At 41.5% G+C, this 24,793-nt stretch overlaps 1 protein-coding gene across 1 annotated transcript in view; it reads left to right on the forward strand.

The window, feature by feature from the left end:
- Positions 1 to 24,793, forward strand: part of urb1 (URB1 ribosome biogenesis homolog) — a 69,477-nt gene that overhangs the window by 14,968 nt on the left and 29,716 nt on the right. The window contains exons 9-29 of the mRNA XM_034166585.1: positions 1,766 to 1,961; positions 2,046 to 2,183; positions 2,278 to 2,451; positions 2,553 to 2,673; positions 6,791 to 6,913; positions 8,263 to 8,375; positions 11,730 to 11,846; positions 13,245 to 13,361; positions 14,717 to 14,855; positions 14,948 to 15,106; positions 15,187 to 15,386; positions 15,464 to 15,682; positions 17,627 to 17,812; positions 17,971 to 18,808; positions 18,941 to 19,145; positions 19,225 to 19,411; positions 19,486 to 19,544; positions 19,643 to 19,827; positions 21,339 to 21,449; positions 21,539 to 21,602; positions 22,771 to 22,939. Of these exons, the coding sequence (XP_034022476.1) occupies positions 1,766 to 1,961; positions 2,046 to 2,183; positions 2,278 to 2,451; positions 2,553 to 2,673; positions 6,791 to 6,913; positions 8,263 to 8,375; positions 11,730 to 11,846; positions 13,245 to 13,361; positions 14,717 to 14,855; positions 14,948 to 15,106; positions 15,187 to 15,386; positions 15,464 to 15,682; positions 17,627 to 17,812; positions 17,971 to 18,808; positions 18,941 to 19,145; positions 19,225 to 19,411; positions 19,486 to 19,544; positions 19,643 to 19,827; positions 21,339 to 21,449; positions 21,539 to 21,602; positions 22,771 to 22,939 (3,820 nt within the window). The remainder of the gene's footprint in view (positions 1 to 1,765; positions 1,962 to 2,045; positions 2,184 to 2,277; positions 2,452 to 2,552; positions 2,674 to 6,790; positions 6,914 to 8,262; positions 8,376 to 11,729; positions 11,847 to 13,244; positions 13,362 to 14,716; positions 14,856 to 14,947; positions 15,107 to 15,186; positions 15,387 to 15,463; positions 15,683 to 17,626; positions 17,813 to 17,970; positions 18,809 to 18,940; positions 19,146 to 19,224; positions 19,412 to 19,485; positions 19,545 to 19,642; positions 19,828 to 21,338; positions 21,450 to 21,538; positions 21,603 to 22,770; positions 22,940 to 24,793) is intronic.

Genomic DNA, 24,793 nt, shown 5'->3' on the forward strand with positions numbered 1-24,793 from the left:
CATTTTCAATGGGCAACAGGTCTGGATGCAGGCAGGCCATTCTAGTACTCGCACTCTTTTACTACGAAGCCACGCTGTTGTAACACATGCAGAATGTGGCTTGGCATTGTCTTGCTGAAATAAGCAGGGACATCCCTGAAAAAGACGTTGCTTGGATGGCAGCATGTGTTGCTCCAAAACCTGGATGTACCTTTCAGTATTGATGGTACCATCACAGATGTGTAAGTTGCCCATGCCATGGGTACTGACACACCCCCATACCATCACAGATGCTGGCTTAATCTGGATGGTTTTTTTTTTGTTTTGTTTTTTGTCCAGAGGACACAACGTCCATGATTTCCAAAAACAATTTGAAATGTGAACTCATCAGACCACAGCATACTTTTCCACTTTGCATCTGTCCATTTCAAATGAGCTCAGGCCCAGAGAAGGCAGTGGCATTTCTGAATGTTGTTGATGTATGGCTTTCCCCTTGCATGGTAGAGTTTTAACTTGCACTTGTAGTTGTAGCGACGAACTGTGTTAACTGACAATGGCTTTCTGAAGTGTTCCTAAACCCCTGCGGTAAGGTCCTTTACACAATGATGTTGGTTTTTAATGCAGTGCCGCCTGAGGGATCGAAGGTCACGTGCATTCAATGTTGCTTTCAGCCTTGCCGCTTACATGTAAAAAATTCTCCAGATTCTCTGAATCTTCTGATTATATTATGGACTGTAGATGATGGAATCCCTGAATTCCTTACAATTGAACATTGAGAATCTGTTTTTAATTCAGTCTTAGAGAATTAAAATCAGTTTACAACAGCTACACAATGAAAACATGCAGGGCAAGTGTCCTCAAATAGCATGGTTGGGGATCTGTGATTCAGATTGCAAGCACAGTGGTAAGGAAAACTTGTTATTGGAGGAAACCTCAACTGGACCAGAGCCAGTGAGGTGACCATCTGCTATAGCCTTTCTAACAAAACGATACAAAAAGGACAGTATGATAAGATTGACAAAACATGCATGACAATGATAGGATAGTTGAATACACTACAGTTAGGTGACTATGATAGAATGTCACTACACCTGTCACTGAGGAAGGAGATTTCCCATAGCTCGCCCTGATCCAGATGGACTTCCAGCCTCCCTCCAAGATCATCCAACAAAGAGAATTCCCTGGGTTAAAAATTCAAAAATTTTAATATAGACTGCATGTTGATACAAAGTCCCAGCCACTTGTATATGAGAAGATATATATATATATATATGAATTTGTCCCACACCTTTTCAACACTAAATTGTTTCCAGTCATTCCATCAGTGTCTTCTTCAACTCCAGAAAGTTCCAATACAGTCAGCAAGTATTTTCTTAAATAGATTGTTACTTTGAAGAGCTGGGGAGACACTGGCTGTATGTCTGGGTGGTTGACATCCAGGTCCCATTTTCTTTGATGTTGTAGATGCGGCAGTACGTGGCAGTCCTCTGGTGGGGTGAATGCACCAACATATGTCACCAGTGCTTTCTCACAGACTTTGTGTTTGAACTGTCTGTGTTGGATTCTATGTAGCATGGCTTCATATTTGGCACCATACTCCGTCGGTGAAATGCACAAGCACAAGGCCTTAAATACACAGTGAGACTCAAACGGGAAGCATCACTGGATACAATTTCTAATGTCTGTTAACTTGATGTAAAATAACATAGATGCACGGTTGCCTTCCTCTGATTTTGTAACCGATGCTGTGACTGTAGGGTTAATTATACCCCTCCGCCCCCTCCAGACTTGGGAACATTGTGCTGCTTCAGTTCCTGGTGGGGCTGAAATCCGCCTCAGAGGACGAGCTGGTAGCAGAGTTGGTGGTGAATGTGCTTAAAGCGAGCCCTGACATTCTGTCCCGATACTTTAAGGAGACGCAGCATTCGTACACTCCACGCCTTAGAAGTGCCTGGCAGGACAGTGTCAAGTTACTCAAAAAGGTAACGTTTTTCATTTCTTTTCTTTGTTTGCATCAGACGTCACTATTTGTACCTTTTAATAACAACTTTACTCTTTTATTTCAGATCTATGAGGCCCAACCAGAGATTTCCACAGTCTTTCAAAGGCGTGAGGTCATCCCTCTGCCTCGCCTGCTCGCCATCATCATGGTGATATCGTTTCCTCCTGTGTGTAACAAAGCCTTCTTCACACAGGGCCTCAATGCAAGTGAACATGAGTAAACATTTGCATGGGCATGTGAATGTCATACTGTACGTGGCCGCGTCTTCTTATCAGAATATCTCTTATCTCGGACAGTTTTCCAATGTGGCTGTGCTGCACACAACTTTCTCCATGTTGAGTTTCATCTTGAAAAGAGCCAATAAGAATTTGGAATATCTCACGGAGAAATCCGAGTGGCACAGCTCACATGTGTACACCTGCAACACAATGGACGACTTCGTACAACGGTACAGAGAGACAGTAAGCAAAGTAAGTCCAGCGAGGTTATGGATTCTGACGTCACATTCTGAACACTTTTCATTTTGAATTGAATAAGATTTCCACTTTTCACTTCTTATATTCTGTTTTAGATTTTACCTGATATGACACACATAGTTGCAAAGTGGCAGCATCTTACAAAGATGGAAATGACAGAGGGTGATGAAAAAAAGGCCAAAAATGAAGAGACAGAGGATAAAAATGAAATGCAAGGTAAGAACTTTTTTTAAGTCATTGCTATGGTGATGGGACTAATGTCAGTGTTTCTGTGTTTGTAATCCACTGATCTCATGGAAGAATTACACAATATGATGCCACACACATATTCAGGGGGACACAGGGTTGTCAGTGGGGGTTCAGGGTCTGCTCTGTGGCTGTGGGAGCTGGAGTTGTATTCCTACCCATGACCTGGATGTTGGGGGCACCCGGGTCCCAAACGAGGATCCTTGAGCATATCCTTGGGGTTTGTGGTTCTCTGGCACATCCTCCTGGACAGTGCCTCATGGTGTGGGTGTGCGCTCTTGACGAGTGTCGTTCAGTGGGCGTGCTAGTATGCTGAGTCTGGGGGAGGGGTCTGGGGTTGGTTGTGTACTATAGTGGGATGCAGGGTTGTCAGGGGCATCCCTCTGGGGCTTGTTGGCCACTTCCTTTGTGGCTGGAATCGTTGCATGCTTCCCCCTTTTTCCCGAGGTGCAGGGATCTCAAATGTGGGTGTGTGGGGGCACGGCAACGCCTGGGAGTTCCTTCTGGTTTGTGCCCCAGTGGTCAGTCCTCAGCGAGGCACTGCCCTGCTATGTGTTTAGTAGGGCTGCAGCTATCGAATATTTTTGGAATCGAGTGTTCTTTCGATTAATTGAGTAATCGGTTAAAAAGTACTTTTGTATTTTTGAACAATATCAGTAGTGGCAGTGCTCTCCCTAAGCAATGGCACAATGTCGATGTGCCATCATGCAGAATTCTAATTTAGGATGTACCCTCTCGTTCTGTTTTCCTGGGTATTTATTTATTTTTTCACATTGTTAGGACTTTTGGAGCTTTGCCAAACCATAAGCCCAGGCGGTCTGTGAAATTTTCAGTCTGTAGACAAGACATTCTTTTTTTTTTCTTATTGCACATTTCATTTGCACTTTTTATTACTGTGATTTAGCCAGTGTTTTAGTGTATATTTCTACATGCCGTACAGATGGCAGCTCAAACCGAAATCAAATTCCTTGTTTTCTGTGGAGGCTTGGCAAATAACAAAGCCTTTGGGGAAAAAAAAAAAACGGCTGTGGAGTGCAACGTTTCCACAACAGCTCCACTGATAAATTAACTCAACAGCCTGTTGATTTAAAAACTCATCAAATCTGAATATAGGCTTTTTTTTTTTTTTTTTTTTTTTTTTTTTTTTGGAATAGTTAAACATGATTCATTTAAAGTGCGCGTCCTTTTGCTTCGTTTATGGAAGTGGAGAGCAGCAAGTGGAGCAACCCATGTTTTTTAAAAAATATACAACCCCTGGCAAAAATTATGGAATCACCGGCCTCGGAGGATGTTCATTCAGTTGTTTAATTTTGTAGAAAAAAGCAGATCACAGACATGACACAAAACTAAAGTCATTTCAAATGGCAACTATCTGGATTTAAGAAACACTATAAGAAATCAAGAAAAAAAATTGTGGCAGTCAGTAATGGTTACTTTTTTAGACCAAGCAGAGGGAAAAAAAATATGGACTCACTCAATTCTGAGGAATAAATTATGGAATCACCCTGTTAATTTTCATCCCCAAAACTAACATGCAGATCTGCATCAAATCAGATCTGCTCATTAGTCTGCATCTAAAAAGGAGTGATCACACCTTGGAGAGCTGTTGCACCAAGTGAACTGACATGAATCATGGCTCCAACACGAGAGATGTCAATTGAAACAAAGTCAATGCCTCAGAGACTGCAAGCTGTTATAAAAGCCAGAGGTGGTGCAACAAAATACTAGTGATGTGTTGGAGCGTTCTTTTGTTTTTCATGATTCCATAATTTTTTCCTCAGAATTGAGTGATTCCATATTTTTTTGGTGTGGTAAATATCTCGCAATTCTGACTTATTATCTCACAATTGTAACGGTTACTTTTTTAGACCAAGCAGAGGGAAAAAATATGGAATCACTCAATTCTGAGGAAAAATTATGGAATCATGAAAAACAAAAGAACACTCCAACACATCACTAGTATTTTGTTGCACCACCTCTGGCTTTTATAACAGCTTGCAGTCTCTGAGGCATGGACTTAATGAGTGACAAACAGTACTCTTCGTCAATCTGGCTCCAACTTTCTCTGATTGCTGTTGCCAGATCAGCTTTGCAGGTTGGAGCCTTGTCATGGACCATTTTCTTCAACTTCCACCAAAGATTTTCAATTGGATTAAGATCCGGACTATTTGCAGGCCATGACATTGACCCTATGTGTCTTTTTGCAAGGAATATTTTCACAGTTTTTGCTCTATGGCAAGATGCATTATCATCTTGAAAAATGATTTCATCATCCCCAAACACCCTTTCAATTGATGGGATAAGAAAAGTGTCCAAAATATCAACGTAAAGTTGTGCATTTATTGATGATGTAATGACAGCCATCTCCCCGGTGCCTTTACCTGACATGCAGCCCCATATCATCAATGACTGTGGAAATTTACATGTTCTCTTCAGGCAGTCATCTTTATAAATCTCATTGGAACGGCACCAAACAAAAGTTCCAGCATCATCACCTTGCCCAATGCAGATTCACGATTCATCACTGAATATGACTTTCATCCAGTCATCCACAGTCCACGATTGCTTTTCCTTAGCCCATTGTAACCTTGGTTTTTTCTGTTTTGGTGTTAATGATGGCTTTCGTTTAGCTTTTCTGTATGTAAATGCCATTTCCTTTAGGCGGTTTCTTACAGTTCGGTCACAGACATTGACTCCAGTTTCCTTCCATTTGTTCCTCATTTGTTTTGTTGTGCATTTTCGATTTTTGAGACATATTGCTTTAAGTTTTCTGTCTTGACGCTTTGATGTCTTCCTTGGTCTACCAGTATGTTTGCCTTTAACAACCTTCCCATGTTGTTTGTATTTGGTCCAGAGTTTAGACACAGCTGACTGTGAACAACCAACATCTTTTGCAACATTGCGTGATGATTTACCCTCTTTTAAGAGTTTGATAATCCTCTCCTTTGTTTCAATTGACATCTCTCGTGTTGGAGCCATGATTCATGTCAGTCCACTTGGTGCAACAGCCCTCCAAGGTGTGATCACTCCTTTTTAGATGCAGACTAATGAGCAGATCTGATTTGATGCAGGTGTTAGTTTTGGGGATGAAAATTTACAGGGTGATTCTATAATTTATTCCTCAGAATTGAGTGAGTCCATATTTTTTTTCCCTCTGCTTCGTCTAAAAAAGTAACCGTTACTGACTGCCACAATTATTTTTCCTGATTTCTTATAGTGTTTCTTAAAGCCAGAAAGTTGCCATTTGAAATTACTTTAGTTTTGTGTCATGTCTGTGATCTGCTTTTTTTCTACAAAATTAAACAACTGAATGAACATCCTTCGAGGCCGGTGATTCCATAATTTTTGCCAAGGGTTGTATAAACACAATACTTCACTTTAAATGCATAATAAGTCCGTTTCAGATGATCAGCGCAGACCCATTCTCTTAAACGGCTTTATTTTACTCAGCATGCGGCTTTGTAAACTTGTACCATTTCCTGCTTCATTGATTAGCGCTTACATTAGTTATGGGCATGCTCTACGGTCTTCTTCTCAGTTTTTTGTGGGAACTTTACTGGCGTAATGCCCTGGCGTATGTACTACAGCTTTAAACGAAGCTTCGAGGCAAAGAATTTGCGTCAAACATTTTTTGTAATCAAATTATTCAAATTACTCGATTAATCGTTTCAGCCCTACCGTATAGGGTTTGGGTGCTGTCTGGTGTTCAGGCTCAGGGAACTTTAAACTTTTACTTTGTGTCACTTTATCGTGTTCATGATGATTTTTTTCCTTTTCTTTCCCGATTCATGATATTTCAGTGTGGAGAGCTTTAGTTTCTGGACTAGGGTTAGAACTTAACAATAAAATAAAATACAGATGTCATGAACATGTCATAAAGTTGCACTTCCTTAAGGAAATGAACCCAGGGCATATGATTTGTAGTCTTCATAACAAATAAAATACAGAGTAGAGATTAATATATGAACCCATGTGGCTACAAATTTCCAGCACTGTAGCCATAAGCTTTTCTTTAAACTGTAGGCAGTACTGTAAAAATATCACTGAACTACTTTTTTTTCTTTCTTTTTCTCCTTTTTTTGAGCAGCTGCTGATTCAACTGAAGTCATCTTTCTGAAAGCTCTTATTCTCCAGGTCATCTCTCTTTACCAGAAGGTCGTCCCCCATCTGGTGAGCCAGTGCAAATTTGACTTCAGCAAACTCTTAAAAGGTAATGCTCCACACACACACACACACACACACACACACACACACACACTTAACCGTACAGTACACACACAGTGGTTCAGTACACAGAACTGTCAATCTTCAGGTCAGCCTGCTTTCTGTGTGTGAGACGATCATAGAGAACAGCGAGTCAGCCAGTTGAAGCAAGCAACAGCATTATTCCACCCAGAAACTTTGGAACGGTAAATGTAATTGGTTAATTTACCTTCTTCCGAAATATGAGCATAAAAGCAAAAGCGTACTGACACGCATTTATATTGATTGACTGTCCTTGTATGAGATTAGTCAGCTGCATTCGAGTTTAGACAGACAATGCCACCAACTTATGACAATAGTTGAGATTTTATATGAATTAGTGTAAAGGTTCACAGATGAGATAGCCGCTAAATAGCAGCACTGCATATAATGATTTCAGATCTGTACAGAGTGAGGTTTTATGAGATGCCATCATTTGCACAAAAATCAAACAAACCTAAAATGGACATACACGTTGTGTATTATATTCGTCGGAGCGCCCTTTCTCATAAAATATCAGATTTTGTCACAAATAAAAAAGAAATCATAAATATCTCATCCATTTATATCCATTTTTGTCATGTTCAAATCCTTTCCTCATTCATTAAATGTGTTCCTCAACAACTGATGTTTGATGGGTCTGTCGGAAAGTTGTATGTATGCTCAAAACTTTGGGCGGACATCAGACAAAGAACTTTCCCGATGGTTGTATGTTTGTTTTTTGAAGTGCTATCATTTTTTAATGATACCAACACAAACAATAGTTTATTTCATTGAAACAATTTGCACAGCTTTATATTAAAACAGGAAACCCTGGCTCTGATGGCAGCTTAAAAAGTTCCTACATATTTAAAACCAGGTAACTCTCTGCACTTAAATAATCAGTTTCTTGCTGTCTGTGTTTTCTCTTCATTAAAGACAAAACAATTTCCATTTGCCACAGCAGATGGAATTTTCCCGTCAGCCTCTCGCTGAAAATAATGGAACATCCAGTTTCTCCTTGCCGGTCTGTTTATCTTCTGTTCGTGTCCAGAAGTGCTGCACGCCAGCTGTCTCTTTGTTCGCTCATTCCATGAGAGCCCAAAACCCACAGAAAATCGATGCGTATTTTTTCTCCTACTAGACAAATTATTAATTAAATCCATTCTGATCACTTTACTGTCACTTTAGTGTCATGCAACTACTACAAATGCACAGTGATGACATCCTCACAGCACATAAGACGTGGAAGACACGAGAAAAACACAGAACATTGTGAGAGATGTATGTATGTAGAGAGACGGAGAGTAAAATGTAACTTTTTTTTTTAATTTCCAGGCATTGTGTCAGCGACAGGGATAGGGGAAGAGGTTCCCCCTGTGTTGCAGTATCAGATGTTGCAGTTGGCTTTAGATCTTCCTGCCAACAAGTTCTCCTGGTTCCGTATGCAGGTGAAAATCAGATTTATTTCTAAAAAATAAAATAATGGTTGTCTGCTTTTGAGACACTGTGCGATGACATTAATGTTTATATCAGTTCTGTAATAAAATTATAGCAGTAATAGCAGTGTGTTTTTAAAAAGTGAATAAAGCTCAAAATCCTTATAATAGCTTTTATTTCCATACATGCAAATGCATTGGGAACACTACACATTCCATTCCAAATCAGAACATGAAGAAAAATTTATCAAATTTATTACTTTACAGAAAGTGAAGAAAAAGGAATTTTAGGCTGTTCAAAAAAAGTAGTGGTGTCTGCATTTTTATTTCTGTGACCCTTATTACACCCTTATAGGTGGCCCCTATTTTAAGGAGGAAGACAGCAAATGTTGTACATGCTGGTTGTTGTGCATCTCTCTCTGAGTAAAGTGGATCATTTTAGACATTGTTCAGAAGAACAGTATACTTTGATTTAAAAGTTGATTGGAGAGGGGAAAACATAAAGAAGTGTGGGAGATTGGCTGCTCAGCTAAAAATGATCTCAAATGCTTTAAAATGGCAACCAAAACCAGAAAGACATGGAAGAAAACAGAAAACCACCATTCAAATGGGTCAAAGAATGTCAAAGATTCAGCCAGTGATGAGCTCCAGGGTGATCAAAGGAAGTCTAAAGTTACCTGTGAGTACTGTAAAAATTAGGAGATGCCTAAGTGAAGTCACGCTGTGGGCAAGAAGCCCCCCCCCCCCCCCCCAATGTCCCGTTGTTGAAAAAATGACGTGCTGACGAGGTTACAATTTGCCACAAAAACACATTAACTGGCTTAAAGAGAAATGGTGCAACATTTTGTGGACTGATGAAGACAGGATTGTTCTTTTTGGGTTTTGAGACCGCAGACAGATGTCAGATGAACCCCAAAAACTGAATTCAAGCCATAGTACACTGAAGACATTGAAGCCTGGTGGAGCAAACATCATGATATGGGGATGTTTCTCATACTATGGTGCTTGGACAATTTATCGCATACCAGGGATCATGGATCAGTTTGAAAACTTCAGAATACTTGAAGAGGTCATGTTGCCTTATGCTGAAGAACAAATGCCCTTGAAATGGGTGTTTCAACAAGACAATGACCCCAAACAAACCAGCAAGGGAGCAGCATCTTGTTTACAAACCAACAAGATTAATGTTATGGAGTGGCCAGCCCAGTAGTGGAGCAGCTTAACTAAAATTTCCATAGCAATTGTACATTTTGTGATAAACCCTTAAATTTGGCACACATATTCTAAATTAACTAATGCTTATTTTCAGCTATAGGGCCATTCTGGAGCTGACCTCTAATGAGCTACAGGGGTCAAAGAATTACACAGGGGTCAAAATTTTAAAATGCTCCAATCATGTTGAAAACTATATCACATTATTTGTTTAATCATAATAATTCCAACAAAAGGTATAGTTTGGACTGTCTATGACTGAATGTTCTGGAGTTAATAGCATTTTAAAAAGGAATAGTTTGCACCATCTGTCATGTTAAAGTTATCATGTTATGGCGCAACATATGTCACGTCATAGAATCCAGTGGACGTCAAACTTGTTTGACCTTTACTTTGGAGACCAAATATTCAACAGTCAAAGCTATTCCATTTTTAATCCTTTTATTTCAACCAATAATTTGCATCACTTTTTACCAAAATTGGAACAACTTTAAATTTTGACCCCTGTACAAACTGAAACTGATCTTTGTCACCGTTTTTGCTGTTTTCACCCCATAACTCCAGAATATTCAGTCATAGATAGTCCATACTAAACCTTTTTGGAATTGTTATGATCAGACAAATAATGTGGTATAGTTTACAACATGATTGGAGCATTTTAAAATTTTGACCCCTGTGTAATTCTTTATTGATCCCTGTAGCTCATTAGAGGTCAGCTCCAGGATGGCCCTATAGCTGAAAAAAAGCAATAGTTAATTTAGAATATGTGTGCCAAATTTGATGCTTATATCACAAATTGCACAATTGTTTTGCTATGCCACCCGACTACAGTCCCCGGACTTTAATCCAACAGAAATGTGGAATACAGTGGTCCCTCGTTTATCGCGGGAGTTACGTTCTAAAAATAACCTGCGATAAGCGAAATCCACAAAGTAGTCACCACTATTTTTTGCAATTATTATAGATGTTCTAAGGCTGTAAAACCTCTCACTACACACTTTATACCCTTTTCTCAAACAGGCATTGACATTTTCTCACTTTTCTCTCCTGTGTAAACACTCTCTTTTTTTCTTCTGGGCGAGAAGATTATAAACAGACACACACAGAACACAATGCGCATACTCTCCCTTCGCTCACTGCCTCCGGGGGTACGAATGTGGGACCCGCAAAGAATCCAAGTCCTCTCTCGGTGGCCATGGAGCTCTGCGGCTGCGGTCAACATCCGCATCAAAACAGCGAGCGTAGTCTCTGGACCTGTTGTCAGATTTGGCGCAGTTCCGAACAGGAGACAGGAAGGCGGTGTGAGTGGCCAGCTGCTGCGCTTCCCGAGCCCGCAGAAAGCGCATTGGAGGCAGTGAGAGCAATCGAGGTGATGCCGACCGGTGCCGCGACCGGCCCGCCTGATAAGGACGCAGAACACAATGCGATGTTAAAAAAAAAAAAAAAAAAAAAGCATGCAAAATTGCACAAAAAAAAATTCTGTGAAACTGCGAGGCCGCGAAAGGTGAACCGTGTTATAGCGAGGGACCACTGTATAGTGAATCTTCCTCGGCTGGATCACCTGTTCACAGGTGCCAGAAGTTGGTCGACTCCACGCAACACAGATGTGAAGCAGTTCTCAGAAGCAGCAGTTATACAAGTAAATATTAGTTCGGTGGTTCACATGAAAGCTGAATCTTCAAGCATTTTACAGTTTATACAGTAAATATTTTAGTTTGTAATGAAAAATTCAGACATTGCAATTTTTTGAATAGCCTATTATTCCTTTTTCTTCACTTTCTGTAAAGTAAAAACAAATTAGATCATTTTTTCTTCATGTTTTGATTTGGAATAGAATGTTGTGTTCACACTGCATTTGCATGTATTTTATACTGCATTTGCATGTATAAAAGCTGTTATAAGGATTTTGAGCTTTACTCACTTTTTCAAAAACACTGCTATTGTTTTGAACACAACTGTACTTGCAAATTTACAGTAATGCATAAGAATGAATACGCAGTCTGGTGTAGACCATTGTGGCGCTGCATTTGATAAATAGTTAAAAATCAGCCTCGAGTGGTCATGTACCACAGTGGTACAGTAGATACTTGTGTCACCACACAGCAACAGTTTCCAGCTTCAAATCTTTCATATTGTTTTGCTTCTCTTTTGCAGGAATCGGCAGATGCAGATACATGTGGCGAGAAGTCAGTCCTTTACTTGCTCCTCAACATGTTTGTGAACAGTAGCAGCAGCCACTTGAAAACCACCACAAGGATGCTGGTTCTAAAAGTAAGAAACACTCATTTTTATTGTTTTCTATTATTAATAGAATCTTACCTGTTATATTATGAATTTTGTTTAGGGCTAATAACTACTGCTAGAGAGCAGTTAAGTACCAAGTGTGGCAGCATCCTCATTCTTCTGGAACCTTTCACCAGCATTTGACAGTTTCCCACTCCATCCTATTCAACTGCCTATCTGACTATGTTGGCCTTACTGGTGCTGTGCTTTCATGGTTTCAGTCTTACCTGCTATTAGGATGCACAGTGACACATGTAGTGGCTCATGCTCCTGTGATGGAGGCAAGCTGGCGTGCTGTGCATATGTTGACAGGAAAAAAAACTAATTTCGCAACACCAAAAGATATTCTAGTGACGGATGCTAGAGCCCATGAGTTTTAGCCTCATGGTTAGTGTGCCTGCCTCCCATCTGGAAGATCGTGAGTTTGTGCTCTGAGTGGGGGAAAACACAACGCAAAGGTCAAATTCCTCCCCTGCTCCAGTCATCCAAGGTGTCCCCAAGGATCTGTGCTCTGTCCTCTCCTCTTCAACATCTGTGTGCTGGTCAGATCATCCACTGCTATAGTCTGAGCTTCCACTGCTATGCTGATGATACACAACTGTATCTCATCACCAAACCCCCAAATCAGCTCCCGCCTCAGTCCCTCATCAACTGCCTAGAAAACATCAAAACGTGGATGTCAAGCAGACTTCTCAAACTTAATGATCTTAAAACTGATCTCTTGCTTATGGCCCCTAAGCTGCTGTGCCAGAAAGTGGGTAATTTTTTTCCCTGAATGTTGTTGGCTGCTCCATCTTTCCATCCCCGGAGGTCTGCAATCTAGATGTCATTCTGGACTCCGCATTCATATTTCATATATCACTTTTCTAAGTGTGCCTTTTATCACCTTAAGAATGCCTCCAGGCTCCACCCATCAATCTCCAACTCTGCAGCTGAGACCCTTGTTCATGTGTTCCTCAACTCCCACCTAGAGTACGGCAGTGATGTCCTGTTTGGGCTTCCCAGCAACGCTCTGGACAAGCTGTGGTGTGTGTAGAACTCAACTGCCAAAGTTCTCATCTGCACTGTGCCTTGGAAGCATATCATCCCCATAATAATGCACCTTCACTAGTTATCCCAGTCCCTGTTATGTTTCCTACAGAGTCGTCCTCCTCACCTACAAATCCCGACATGACCGTCCCCCAGTACAGATTGACAGATTGGACCATCTCCTCCCCTACACCCCATTACGGACTCTGCGATCCACAGACAAGGAGGTGTAGCATCCAAATGACTAGCAGCAACCGTGCACTCTGCCAGCAGTACACAAGCACATTTTCCGAATAGACTGATAAGGAGCAACCCTTGTAGTGATAATCAGATTTGGGTTTTTGCTGTTACATTCAGATACTAAAGAACAGCGGTGCGTTCGAGTACACTTGGACTGAGCTTGAGCTGTGGCTCAATCAACTGGCCAGAGTAGATTCAAACCATCAAGAGTCTGTCATCGTGTTCTTGGAGAAGGTGAGCCCATAACCATGACAACAGCATAGTATCCCATGGCAGACGCCATAGGCACAGTTTTTATTTTAATGTTGATTGACATTAAGTACTTTTGGCTTCTCCCTTTTTGCTCAGGGTCGCCACAGCACATCTGATATGGGTTGTTGATTTTGGACAAATTTTGCACTGGGTTCTCTTCCTGAAGCTAATCCATGTTATGTGGTGAATGGACATGGGTAGTCTTGAATTGGGAGCCTTCTGTTTTTTTAAAGCAAGTGCACTAACTACTTGGTCACCATGCTGCCTCTGTCAAGAAGATCCAGAATAATTTATTTGATTAATGATTTCCCCTTCAAACATACGCTTTGTAATCACCTTACTTATTGATATACTTTTGATTGAATAGTGTTTGAGACAGACTATGTACAACATATTTCTACTAAATATTGTCTGTAGTTTGTAATGCCAAAGGAAGTGTTTGAATTTATTGTTTAGCTTGTCAGGCGTGTCAGACGGATGTTAGGTGGCACAGGATATGTAATTTGACAGTGGGACTGCGGTGAGATGTATGGTTGAAATGATGGATAGACTATAATGTTTGCAGGTGACATTGTGATCCACAGTGAGAGTAGGGAGGAAGTTGAGGTAAGTCAAGAGAGGTGGAGACATGCTCTGGAGAGGAGGGGAATTAAAGTTATTTGGCGCAGGATGGAAAGAGTACATCGGAAAGGTGCTATTACAAGGAGTAGAGGTGGTAAAGGTGGATGAAGTTAAATATTCGTGGTTAGCTGTTTAAAGTAATTGAGAGTGTGGTAGAGAGGTGAAGATAAGAGTGTAGGCAGGGTGGAGAAGGTTGAGTAATTTGTGACAGGAAGGTATCCGCAAATGTGAACGGGAATGTTCATGATATAGTAGTGAGACCAGTTGACCAGGTTTTACAGCTTAGAGACAGTGGCACTAACAAAAAGACAGGAGACAGAACTGGAGGTGACAGAGATGAAGATGCTGCAGTTTTGTTTGTGAGTGAGAAAGATGGACAGGATTAGGAATATGATGGACAGGATTAGGAATATGTATATCAGAGTTAGACTGCCTGTACTATGTACTGGGGATCAAGTGAAATAGACAGGTTGAGATAGTTTGGACACATGCAGAGGAGGGACGCGAGGTATATCAGGAGATGCTGAGGATGAACCTGTCAGGTAGGAGGAAAAGAGGAGGTTTACGGGTGTGGTGCAGGAGGACATGCAGATAGTGGGATGGTGCAGATGATCATGTGGAATGGAGACCGATGATTTGTTGTGGCGGCCCCAGACTGGAGCGGCCCAAAGTAGAAGATTTTTGTTTCCACTATGTCTTCTGGTCTTTCACACTAGGTGTTGGTGAAATTGGTCCACAGTTCCTACATATATACAGATAAGGTCGCGAGTCTGGTGCAGGATGCGGCCAGCGTGCAAGCTAACCTGAGTAGCCAGGATGAAGAAGCTGCCAGTATCCCCGTGTCTCACATCGATGGTATTTGAGAACTGAAGTGACGTTTGATTTCCTGTTGCTAAAATCTTGTGCAAGACTTCACATTTTAGTTCTAAATTGACAATGTCCTCTAGATGTCCTGGACATGCTGGATGTCATTATGGAGGGCAATGAAAGACAGATGGAGGAATTTGGGCCGTCTCTGAGTGAAGAGCTCATCATGCAGACGTTCCCTTTCAGCGTGGTCGTACCTTCAGCTCTGGAGGCCAGAAACAAACTGCCAGCAGACAAAGGTAAAGTAAATCTGCTGTGTTAGAGGTATTTCAAAAGTACTTGTGTGTTTTGTTGTCATGGTTTTTTTTGGTAACCTCAGGGATGGTGCATGAGTACCTGTGTACGGTGCTCTCAGATGTGTTGCATTGTCAGAGGGAGCCCATTCCGCTCTGTCTGGCTCTGCTGCACTACGACAAAGAGCTTATATCGTCTGAGCACACAAATCTTCCTCATCCCTCCATCATCCGATTTCACCACTATTACTCCAAATGGTTACCACAGCAGTGCCAGGAGGATCTGGTAAGTCTTCTCTTTCATCAAAAGTGTGATACTCTTATTTTCTCTGCAGAATATACACTTTCTCTCTTCATTGACAGTTCAAGTCCTTTGAATGCAGCTCAAAGAGTTTGCCCACACGCTTTTCATTCACGGAACTGATGAAAGTTGCATATCAACGCGGACCTGCTGCTTTCCTTGAAGACAACTTCAGGAAGAATGTAGAAGATTCTCTGGCTGTGATGTCAGTGGATGAGTTCCCTGTAGCCGTAATGCAGACGTTACTCTATATCAAGGCAACCGTGGAAGACTTTGGCACGGTAAGAGGCTAAACTAGCTCAGTACTTTGATGCTGCTTCTACACCTACAGCTGTTGTGTCATCAGACCATTTTTACTGATAGTTGCTTCATCTGGAACAGTGGATATTGGGAATATAGGCCCATCAAAAAACAAAATAGGCAACCTGAGATCTTTGCTGGCATGATATCTCAGGTTTCCTACAGCAAAGCTACAAGAATTGAAAACAATGAAGTCAGAATTTTATAACGAGCAAGAAAATTCTGATTTCATTCATTCAATCATTTATTTTCTGAAACCGTTTTTCCAGTTGAGGGTCTTGAGCCCATCCCAGCAGTCATTGGTGATAGCCGGGATACAGTCTGGACAGGCTGTCAGTCTGTCACAGGGCTGATGGGTATAAACGAACATTCACACTCTCACTCACACCTACGGTCAATTTAGAGTGAGTCACCAGTTCATGTCTTTGGAAGTGCAAGGTCATTGTGTCCCCATTTTTCTTGTTTCCAATAAATCACCTTCAAAGACTGTTACGATTTAAGGAGATGATGAACCCACACTGCAGACAGCAAATACACAGGGATGTGTATCAATCCATGTGATTTATTGTGACATGGTTCAAACGAATGCAGAGGTGACAAAAATCCACAAACCCAGTGACGACAAAAACTCAGGAGAATTGCATGGTGAACTATCAAACACAGACTTAGAGGTACACAAGACTACGGCAGGGTAAACACGGAGAGCTGGTACTTACACAAAGTGTTGAGACCACACCAGGGCAAGGACAACAAGAAGGCACAGATCATGACATAGGTGTTGACCTTGACAGTGACATTCACAATGAACCAGCAAATGCTGACAAACAAGGGAGTGCTTAAATAAGGGCGGGGTAATTGACAAGCGGTGTGCAAAAGCGAGACGGAAGTAAAAGATGCACGCGAATGAAACAGAACGCAAGGAGATGAATAACTGAACAGACAGTAACCAGTGATAAAATAATAACACAGACAACAAAGGGTGAGTAAGAAATAAATAACAATAACCAACAAAACCCGCAGAAGAAGAGAAATAAAAACATGGAAATAAATGACAACTACAGATGCAGACGAAACGCAAACTAATACGAAAAACTAAGAATGAAACATCAAGGTGATAAAACATAAATGATAGTCAGAACAAAATGATGATCAGAACCAAAACCCAGAGTACAACAGAACAAAGATGCGGAACAAATGGCAAAACCATGCCCATGAGAAGCAGGTTGACAACAGACTGGGGACTGACACATTAACCAAAACAGAAGATCAGCATACAGCGGTGATTGGACACACACAAGACACAAATGCCGGGCAGAGGCAACGTGTACGACACACAGACCGCAGGAAGACACGTGCATATGAAGGACCAGGGAGACACCCACACACATACAGTGGGCAAAATTGACAGTGGATCAAATACTTACTTTCCCCACTGTACACACACTGGAGGCAGGGAAAAAGTGCACACGATAGACCAGGACACACACACACATCGGAGGACCGAGACATAAACAGAACACAGCGTATAAACCTACAGGACAGGAATCGTAGGTAAACGGACAAATGAACTAACAAAGGAACTAAAAACCATGGTCAAACGGGCCGATGGGCGGAACCGCCACATTGACAAAATGTTAAGTTGTTGCCTCATATATTCCACCAGTTAAAAAATGCTGTTATAATGAGATAATCAACGTTATTCACTGTGCCTGTCAGTGGTCAGCGTGTTCTGACTGATCATGTATGTTGATTGTCATTTTTCAGCTGCTAAATGACATATGTTAACACTTTTCTGAGTGCACTTGTAGTTCACACTGCTTTGAATGACTTTTCACCCTTGCCAGGCTCACAGTATGTAAAGTTGTGGCTGCAGTGCAAAATGTGTTAACCTGCAGAGACACTATAAATTAAACTTTTCTTCTTAGTTCTTCAAAGACACTGCAGCTGCTTTTCTGATGATCTTAATGACAATAATCCAGGATTTGGTGATTAAACTACAAAACATCGAAGAGAACTCCACTACTCAGGAAGACTCAGAGAATGTGCAGGAGGGGTCAGACCTCTTCATGAATGTCGACCAGCTCTCCACAGTAAAGGCCAGCAAAGAGCAGGTTGTGTGAATAGTTAATGTTAATTTATGTTTTTTTTTTTTTTTTTTTGTAAAATATTTTGCTAATTTTGCAAATATGAAAAGATCTGTTTGTTTGTTTTTTTTTTTTGTTTTTTTTTTTATTACAGTTTATTTAATATTGCACTTTGTTTTGTTTAGGTTCTTGTTTCGTCACTTGGCTCCATCTTCAAACATCCGTGTTTGGAACAGTGGTTTCTGGCTCTGGAGCTGGCCTCTTTACCTCCTCACAATCTAAACCCAGTCAGATTAAAGTATCTGTGTGCTCAACTGAGTGATGACATTCTGGCCCTGCTGAAGCTCAGCGCCCCCATTCTTCATGGCCTTGGTCACCTGGAACTTATCTCCAGCTACATGGATGCTGTAGAAAGGGCCGCGCTCAGAGAACTTCAGGAAAAGATGTGTCAAACTACAAAGAAACGATCTCGTCCTTTCCAGGCCCTCCTGGCCCTGCATAGCTACATGACCTCTTCTAATGTGATGGAAGTGGCCTCCAAGTTGCTTCTTCTCCCACAGGAGAGCCTCATCTCCCCCAGCGGTGAGGATGCACAAGCCAAACTCAGCGTTTATGGTCACACAGCTCTGCAGATACTCACAGACTGCGGTGCCAATCCTTCCCAGGACCACAGCATCTTTCTGTCACAGGCTCACCTCCAAGGCCTGGCCACCCTGCTGCTGTCTTGCTCCAGTCCTGCACTTGAGGCCTTCCTGCTGCGTACTCTGTCCACCGAACCAGGCAGCGCCAAGCTCATCCACACAGACGTGCTGCTGCACTGTCTCCAGCAGCCTCTTCCAGCCGCTCAGGCTATCAGCACCCTGCTGCTGCAGAACAGCTCCACCCACCGTCTGCAGTTTGAGATGTGGTGCCTGAAGCCAGCAAACATAGAGAAGCTCTCAGACCAGGCAGAGACCTTCCTTCCACTGATCAACACCTACCTGCAGGTGGCAGGCAGAGAGGATCCTGCCAGGCCGAAAGATGGTTTGTATTAAAACATTCCTAGATGCAAAAATACATAATTTGTGTAAACCTTTTTATGCCACTGTACACTGCTCTGACCTATTGTATTTATTAATTTAGATCTGTTAAATTCCCATCTTTATTTTTTTGCAGTGCAAAAAAATGTTTTAAAAATGTTGAAGCAAGTGTTGCTGACCAAGCTGACCAACATAATTTTGGGAAACCTGATGGAAGACGTTGGGTCCTTGCATGCTGAGACATTGTCTCATCTAATCAGGCTTTCTGCAAACATCAAGGACATCAGGGACTTGATCAACAATCTGCCTGATGCCCTTCAAAGAGTGGACAGTTTTGAAAGGTAACATCACTCAAACACTTCTGGTCGATTATTGTTGAGAGAAGTTGCTGGCAGGTCCTGAATGAACTTTCTCCACCAGATGGCAGCTGGTGGATGTGATTACGGAGAAGCTGACTGATTGTTCAGCAGAACAAGAATCCTGGAGAAAATCTGTCACAGCTGCGGCTCTGAAATGTCTCATTGCCTCCTTCAGTCACTTCAGAGTTCAGACTGTATCCCCTCCAGCACACGAGCCAGGCATCCTGGAAAAACTACAAAGACTCCTTGTATGTTTGGGCTCCTCATACTTACTACATCGGTTTAACTTCATCCATGAACATAGTTTATTTTGTTTCTGCAGAATTGTGCTGAAGGTATCACTGCATCTGAGTGGAACAGCTTCATCAAGAATGGACTCAAGTAAGACTTCTGTCAGAGTTCACTCTGCTGTCCTGATTAAAAGTAATTAAATCATAAAAAAAAGAATTAAAAGTCCTAAAAATCTCCTTCCACTCAAGATATCGCTACAGAGACCATCACTTCCTGAACACCTTGAGCAGTCTGCTGGAGAGGATGTACGGAGGAAATAAAGTTCCAATGGATCTGACCCCGTTATCCACCGTGCACATGATGACCAGCAGTCACTCGCTGTTCTTGCCCTCAATGTTGGATACAGATGAACAGCTGAACTGTGAAACTAAAGGTGCTTTAAATATCAGCTCAAGTCTTTTTGGTGCACTGTTTGTTTCTACCAGTGCAATTCACAGAATTAGTTGGTGTAGTGAACACATATTAGAGATTCATGGTGTTTATACTGCATATATAGTGAGTTACCATAACTTAAAATGAAATATTCATGTTTTTTTTTGGGGGGGGGGGGGGGGGGAGTTGGCGCTGTAGGCTGTCATTACCAAAAAACATGCTTGAAACATTTTAGTCTATATGCAGTGAATCTGGCATGTCTATTAAAAATGACTTTCTGAAATAACTGACAAAAAATATTGACCTTTTGCAAGATTTCACTCACTCATCTTCAACCACTTATCTGAGATCGGGTCGCGGGGCAGCAGCTCTAGCAGGGGAACCCAGACTTCCCTTTCCCAACTTTGACCAACTCTGACAGGGGGATCCCGAGGTGTTCCCAGGCCAGTGGGGAGATATAATCTTTCCACCTAGTCCTGGGTCTTCTCCGGGGTCTCCTCCCAGGTGGATGTGCTGGAACACCTCCCTAGGAAGGCACCCAGGAGGCATCCTTACCAGATGCCCGAACCACCTCAGCTGGCTCCTTTCAACGCGAAGGAGCAGTGGCTCTACTCCGAGCTCCCTACAGATGACTGAACTTCTCACCCTATCTCTAAGGGAGACACCAGCCACCCTCCTAAGGAAACCTATTTTGGCCGCTTGTACCCACAGTCTAGTTCTTTCTGTCATGACCCAACCCTCATGACCATGGGTGAGAGTAGGAACAAAGATTGACAAGTAGATCGAGAGCTTCGCCTTTTGACTCAGCTCCCTTTCCGTCACAACAGTATATGGTAGAGCGAATGCAACACTACCCCTGCTGCGCCGATTCTCTGGCCAATCTCATGCTTCATTGTCCCCTCACTCGTGAACAAGACCCCGAAGTACTAGCTTCTTTATTTGGGGAAAGATCGTATTCCCTACCCGAGTAGGCAATCCATTTGTTTCCTGCTGAGAATCGTGGCCTCAGATTTAGAGGTGCTGATCCTCATCCCAGCCGCAACACAGTTGGCTGCGAACCAACACAGTCAGTGTTGGAGGTCACAGGACGATGAAGCCAACAGGACCACATCATCTTCAAAAAGACTCTAAGCCATCAAAATTGGGAACCCTCCTCCCCCCGAATGCGCCTCGATATCCTGTCCATGAATATCACAAACAGGATTGGTGACAAGGCGCAGCCCTGGCAGAAACCAACCCCCACCGGAAATGAGTCTGACTTACTGCCGAGCACCTGAACACAGCTCTCGCTTTGTGAGTACAGAGATTGGATGTCCCTGAGAAGGGACCCCTCACTCCATACTCCTGCAGCACCTCCCACAGTATCTCCTGGGGTCCCCGATAATATGCCTTCCCCAAGTCCGCACAACACATGTAGACTGGTTGGGGTGGATGGTTCTAGCTTTTGCAAGATATTCTAATTTTTATTAGATATACTTGTAATTAATAACAAATACTTTGTTGTCATTTCAGAAGCATTAGTGTCTCTACTTCTCTGCCTGGTGAAGAAATGCCCAGAAGTTTGCAACGTCAGTCACTTTGTTGTATTTTTGGGAGCATATGGAGCTACACTCAGTACTTTCGGTAAAACAGTAAAGTTGAATTATTGGCAAGTACTGTAGGTGTTTTCTTTTGTGTCTAAGTTTTTGTCACAATTTGTTTTGGTTTTACAGATCAGAAAATGCTGCTACTTCTGCAGGAATATGAGAAAAACAATGTCAGTCTGCTGAAATTTCAGTAAGTTTCACAAATTGCAGGGGTATAATATAATTGCAGGTGTGGTTGTCAGTGAGAGAGACTGACTATGTGAAATGTAAATTGTTACTTTGTTCCACAGAGGTTATGTTGTAAAAAAAAAAAAAAAAAAACACAGTCAGTTCTTTGCACAACCTTGTGGAAAGGATTTTGTCTGAATTCATAGCTGCCAAAGTTACAGAGAGATGGTTGAACAAGGAACAAAACAGTCTTAAGTCGATGCAGTCTTGCTGGAAGGATGTTGTATGAATGTAGCTGAAGCAGACACTTTTTTCTTCTCTCTCTTTATTTTTACCCGAGGCCATCAGATATGGCCATCGGGTATTGTGAAGACTTTGCGTCCGTCTGTCTGTGCTCAGCATAAGTTCAGTCCTGTTATCGCCAGGGTCTTCAAATTCACAGGGAACATTCTTGTGACGCAGACCTGATGGCTAACCTCAGCCTATTGTAAGAAGTTAAAAACTCACACTCTGTTTCATTCTGTTACTTTTATTTTTTTGAGGGATGGAGGTGACAGCCAATCAGAGTAGAGTGGCTCTGTGACATCAGTGGCTGGTCCAGCTAGCTGCAAACTCTGTTTTTTTTGTGTGTGTGTAAATATAACCTCTTTGTCATATATTATGTAAAAGCTAGAGAGAAAGAAACACTTTTAAAACTGAAAACAGGACATTTCACACACCAGCGTGCACGGTAACTTCCGCTCTTGTCAAAAGCTTATGTATGCACACATGCACGCCCTCCTGCAGATGCCATTAATACGTAAATATTGTTGATGATGGATTGATAGAGGGGCTTTATTGAACATGTACGAATTGTATGTAGGATCTTAATAATCAATGTCAATAACAATAACTGTCTTTTATATATATATATATATATATATATATATATATATATATATACGTTGCACTGGGATACCAACTAAACAACTAACTACAAGTTATAAAGAAGACAATGCTCATATGGCCGAGGGTATTTTAGCATTGCTTTGTATTTGAAGTTGTGTGTAGTTTAAAATGATCTTGTCAGTTTTCCTTCATTTCCAACGGTTGGTTCTGGTGGATAAAATGTTCACCCCTGGTTGTTTGGATGGCACATGTGATAAATATGTGTTAAAACATGGTGGTGTTTGTTCTGTTTTCCGCTGCAGATCGTTCTTGTGGGGTCCAGCAGCAGTGGAGCATCACAAGATGAGCAAAAGCCTCGGAGCTTCTCTGTGGAAGCAGGCAAACTCGGACGATGTTCTGTCCCTGTTAAAGCCTGACAAAATGCTGCAAACAATACTGCGATTCCCCCAGAAACGCACCATCATCCCACTGGTTAGCCTTTCATTCACTGTTTCCAAAAATATTTAAGGTCATTTTATACACATCTCAGATGTTTTCTCAGTGACACGTGGCATTTAGCTCCGTTTTTGTTTGTGTTAGCATGATTTCTTGGCAATTTCTGAAACCGTTTTTGTGAATCAGTGCTGTAACTAGGTTTAAGGATATGATTCCTTCTTTATGTTCTCTAATGCCATATACCAACACAGTGCAGAGTAGCTACCTAAACTCTGTAAGTGAGATAGAGTATCTCGTCAATAGTTTTACATCCTCATTGAAGACAACTTTGGATGCTGTAGCTCCTCTGAAAAAGAGAGCTTTAAATCAGAAGTGCCTGACTCCGTGGTATAACTCACAAACTCGTAGCTTAAAGCAGATAACCCGTAAGTTGGAGAGGAAATGGCGTCTCACTAATTTAGAAGATCTTCACTTAGCCTGGAAAAAGAGTCTGTTGCTCTATAAAAAAAAAGCCCTCCGTAAAGCTAGGACATCTTTCTACTCATCACTAATTGAAGAAAATAAGAACAACCCCAGGTTTCTTTTCAGCACTGTAGCCAGGCTGACAGAGTCAGAGCTCTATTGAGCTGAGTATTCCATTAACTTTAACTAGTAATGACTTCATGACTTTCTTTGCTAACAAAATTTTAACTATTAGAGAAAAAATTACTCATAACCATCCCAAAGACGTATCGTTATCTTTGGCTGCTTTCAGTGATGCCGGTATTTGGTTAGACTCTTTCTCTCCGATTGTCCTGTCTGAGTTATTTTCATTAGTTACTTCATCCAAACCATCAACATGTCTATTAGACCCCATTCCTTCCAGGCTGCTCAAGGAAGCCCTACCATTATTTAATGCTTCGATCTTAAATATGATCAATCTGTCTTTGTTAGTTGGCTATGTACCACAGGCTTTTAAGGTGGCAGTAATTAAACCATTACTTAAAAAGCCATCACTTGACCCAGCTATCTTAGCTAATTATAGGCCAATCTCCAACCTTCCTTTTCTCTCAAAAATTCTTGAAAGGGTAGTTGTAAAACAGCTAACTGATCATCTGCAGAGGAATGGTCTATTTGAAGAGTTTCAGTCAGGTTTTAGAATTCATCATAGTACAGAAACAGCATTAGTGAAGGTTACAAATGATCTTCTTATGGCCTCGGACAGTGGACTCATCTCTGTGCTTGTTCTGTTAGACCTCAGTGCTGCTTTTGATACTGTTGACCATAAAATTTTATTACAGAGATTAGAGCATGCCATAGGTATTAAAGGCACTGCGCTGCGGTGGTTTGAATCATATTTGTCTAATAGATTACAATTTGTTCATGTAAATGGGGAATCTTCTTCACAGACTAAAGTTAATTATGGAGTTCCACAAGGTTCTGTGCTAGGACCAATTTTATTCACTTTATACATGCTTCCCTTAGGCAGTATTATTAGACGGTATTGCTTAAATTTTCATTGTTACGCAGATGATACCCAGCTTTATCTATCCATGAAGCCAGAGGACACACACACCAATTAGCTAAACTGCAGGATTGTCTTACAGACATAAAGACATGGATGACCTCTAATTTCCTGCTTTTAAACTCAGATAAAACTGAAGTTATTGTACTTGGCCCCACAAATCTTAGAAACATGGTGTCTAACCAGATCCTTACTCTGGATGGCATTACCCTGACCTCTAGTAATACTGTGAGAAATCTTGGAGTCATTTTTGATCAGGATATGTCATTCAAAGCGCATATTAAACAAATATGTAGGACTGCTTTTTTGCATTTAAGCAATATCTCTAAAATTAGAAAGGTCTTGTCTCAGAGTGATGCTGAAAAACTAATTCATGCATTTATTTC

This window comes from Thalassophryne amazonica, chromosome 3 (genome assembly GCF_902500255.1).
Source record: "Thalassophryne amazonica chromosome 3, fThaAma1.1, whole genome shotgun sequence".
In the NCBI taxonomy this organism is placed as follows: Eukaryota; Metazoa; Chordata; class Actinopteri; order Batrachoidiformes; family Batrachoididae; genus Thalassophryne; species Thalassophryne amazonica.